Genomic DNA, 2563 nt, shown 5'->3' on the forward strand with positions numbered 1-2563 from the left:
CCCGACAACCGCTTGCAGTTGCACTGAAATGTTGGGGAAAGGTCTCAAACCATGGCCACCCGGCCACCGCCGGCCCCAGCTGGCCTGGGGCAGCATGAGGCTGGCCCCGCCCCAGGTCTCCAGTCCAGCGCTGCTGTGACAATCCTGATCCTACTGCAGGTAGGCCCGGTCCCAAGTGTAACTGAGTTTCAGAGCGCTCAGGCGTCAGTGTCCATTGCGGTGCAGTGAGTACCAGCAAGCGTTGTGGCATTTGATATGTTGTGTACGTCTGCTGTCGTGGACAAATTACCACTGCAAGGACAGGGTTTTCCCCGAACTGCTCTAAACACACGCCGGTGCCAAGAGAGCGACAGGGACGGGCGTATGGCAAGCGGACGGATAGATAAGGCATGCGCGCATCAGCCAAGTCTACAAACGCGTGCGCTGTACGCAGCTGTCCAGTCATGACGCGCTGCTCAACCAACAATATCAATGAACGTTTTGTTGATGAGCCACGCATGGTGCCAATGCTGAGGAGCACTAAAAGATCCCGAAGGGCCGCCACAGTGGGGTTGCAGAGTGCTCTTGCGTGGCAAGGCTTGTTGGTGGTGAGAGTGTGTGTGCACACACGTGGCCTATGCAACGCACGTGTCTATGCACCACGCGTGTGTGTATGCAACACGGGAGTATGTGTCGACGCCCATGCGAGGTCAAACCCAGCTGAACAAGCTCGCGAGGGAATGTGCGTGTGCGCACACCATGAGCAAACATAGCAAGCTGCCCCTGCAGCCGGGGTGCTATGCAGCTGCTGAGACATCAAACGAAGGCAATGCACACCAAGGGCTTGAGGAAAGTGCAATCTACAAAACCAATGGAAATCCAACGGTCACCAGTTTCGGTTGTCTCCCCAACTCTGCCGGCAACACCCACGGAGGAAGCGAACCCCCCGCAGGTGGTGGAAGCCACATTGCCGGAAGCATCAGAGCCAGACCACCAGTTGTCAACAACTGTCAAGACGCCCGCATCCCTGAAAGACGTCCGGATGCGGCCCCCCAGCAGGGTGGTAAAGTTGCTCGCCAAGACAACGCCGCTCGCAGACTCCACCGGCAGGTTGATGGGAACCTTGTACAAGGTGGGGAAACTAGAAATCTGGTCAGCCGCAGATGTCGACAGGAAAGCACGCGCCTGCGCGAGCCCGGTGGGCCTGAACGCTGAGGCGCTGCACAAGGCATCAGCGCCGGACCGCCCGCCAAGGTTTCCGTTCCTGGCTGTATCGGACTCTCGGTAGAGCACCACCCTTAAGCGCAGGTATTGCGCAGCAGGGATGCCCCCCAGCGTGACCGCATTGAGGTTGGCCAGGTCGGCGGTTTTCGCGTAGACGCTGAAGTCGATAGCAGACACGTTGGCCACGGTGGATGCCAGGGCGGTCAGGCTGGCGTTCACCAACGTGACGGCCGCCGCGCCTGCGGTGACTGACGACTTGACGGACTCGACGGTGGCGTTGGCCAGGGAGATTGCCGCCGCGTTCGCCTCCTGGGCGGATTTGGTGGCTGCCAGAGTGCTGTTGAGCGCTGCTACCCCCTGGGCTGCGGTCTGGTCTGCCGCATCCAGCAAGGCCAGCTTCTGGGCGGTGCGCGTGTCGGCTGCTGCAAGGGCGGCGATCTGCTGAGCGATGGCTGGGTCGGTGCCATTGGTCGCGTTGGCCTTCAGCTCCTGCACTTGGGCGTTGAGCGCTGCAATCTGGTCCCGCGACTTGGCGGTGAGCGCCGCGATCGCCGCACGGAGTGCGTTAACCTCGGCTCGCAGCACCGCGGTCTGGTTGTTTCCCCCCGCAAGAGCGGCCTGTGCAGAGGTGGCCTGGGCGGCGGCGGCGTTGATCTTGGGCTCGAGGGCTGCCAGGTCACCGGACACTTTGTTGACCTGGGCGACGGTGGCTACGCCGCAGCCATACTGCAGCGTGGTGGGATCCTGGGGAGGTGGTGCATTGCAACCAACGCGGGGGTGCACGGTGATGGGCAAGCCGCGGTGGTACGATGAAAAGCCCCCATTCTTGAGAGCTACAGCTTATGTCAGTGCATGTCAGCGAGCACTGCTGCCAGTGTGTGTGATATGAGTGCAGGCTGCTGCTGGTGGCCGGTAATGGAAGCGTGTCACCATACAGCGAACCAAATCCGTCAGCGCTGCTGCCTGCGTGCAACGTTCACGTGCACCAGCCACCTGGCGATGCATCGAAGACGCCACATGCGCGCGTGGGCCCATGCTGTGTGCGCTCACCTTGCTGTCAGCCGTTGCGTTGGCGGGTGCCAGCAGCGCGCTGCACAGCTGGTCCATGAGGGCTGGGCCAGCCCTGGAGCATCTATTCAAGGCCTTGACGGGCGCGCACTGCGCGGAGGGACGTGCGGCGAGATGAAGCATGGTTGATTGTGGTTCGCAGGGTTCTGGCCTTGCACATGGCAGCCATAAGGGGCCCAGGCAATTAGGCGGATGGGCATTCTCCCTGGTTTGCTTCGACGTCGGCAGGATTGTATGCGCTTGACCGCCGCATCAACATACGCAAGTCAGCTGTACACTCGAGGGGTTGCAA

General features: G+C 61.3%; 1 protein-coding gene across 1 annotated transcript; it reads right to left on the reverse strand.

Moving 5' to 3' along the window:
* Positions 1 to 1132: 1132 nt before the first annotated feature.
* Positions 1133 to 2310, reverse strand: MNEG_10798 (hypothetical protein; the record flags this gene model as incomplete). Its single annotated transcript, XM_014040730.1, has 3 exons — positions 1133 to 1198; positions 1276 to 1947; positions 2254 to 2310. 3 exons carry the CDS (start codon positions 2308 to 2310, stop codon positions 1133 to 1135), a joined length of 795 nt encoding a protein of 264 aa, XP_013896184.1.
* Positions 2311 to 2563: the final 253 nt, after the last annotated feature.

The sequence above is a fragment of the Monoraphidium neglectum genome, assembly GCF_000611645.1.
Source record: "Monoraphidium neglectum strain SAG 48.87 unplaced genomic scaffold scaffold02464, whole genome shotgun sequence".
Taxonomy (NCBI): Eukaryota; Viridiplantae; Chlorophyta; class Chlorophyceae; order Sphaeropleales; family Selenastraceae; genus Monoraphidium; species Monoraphidium neglectum.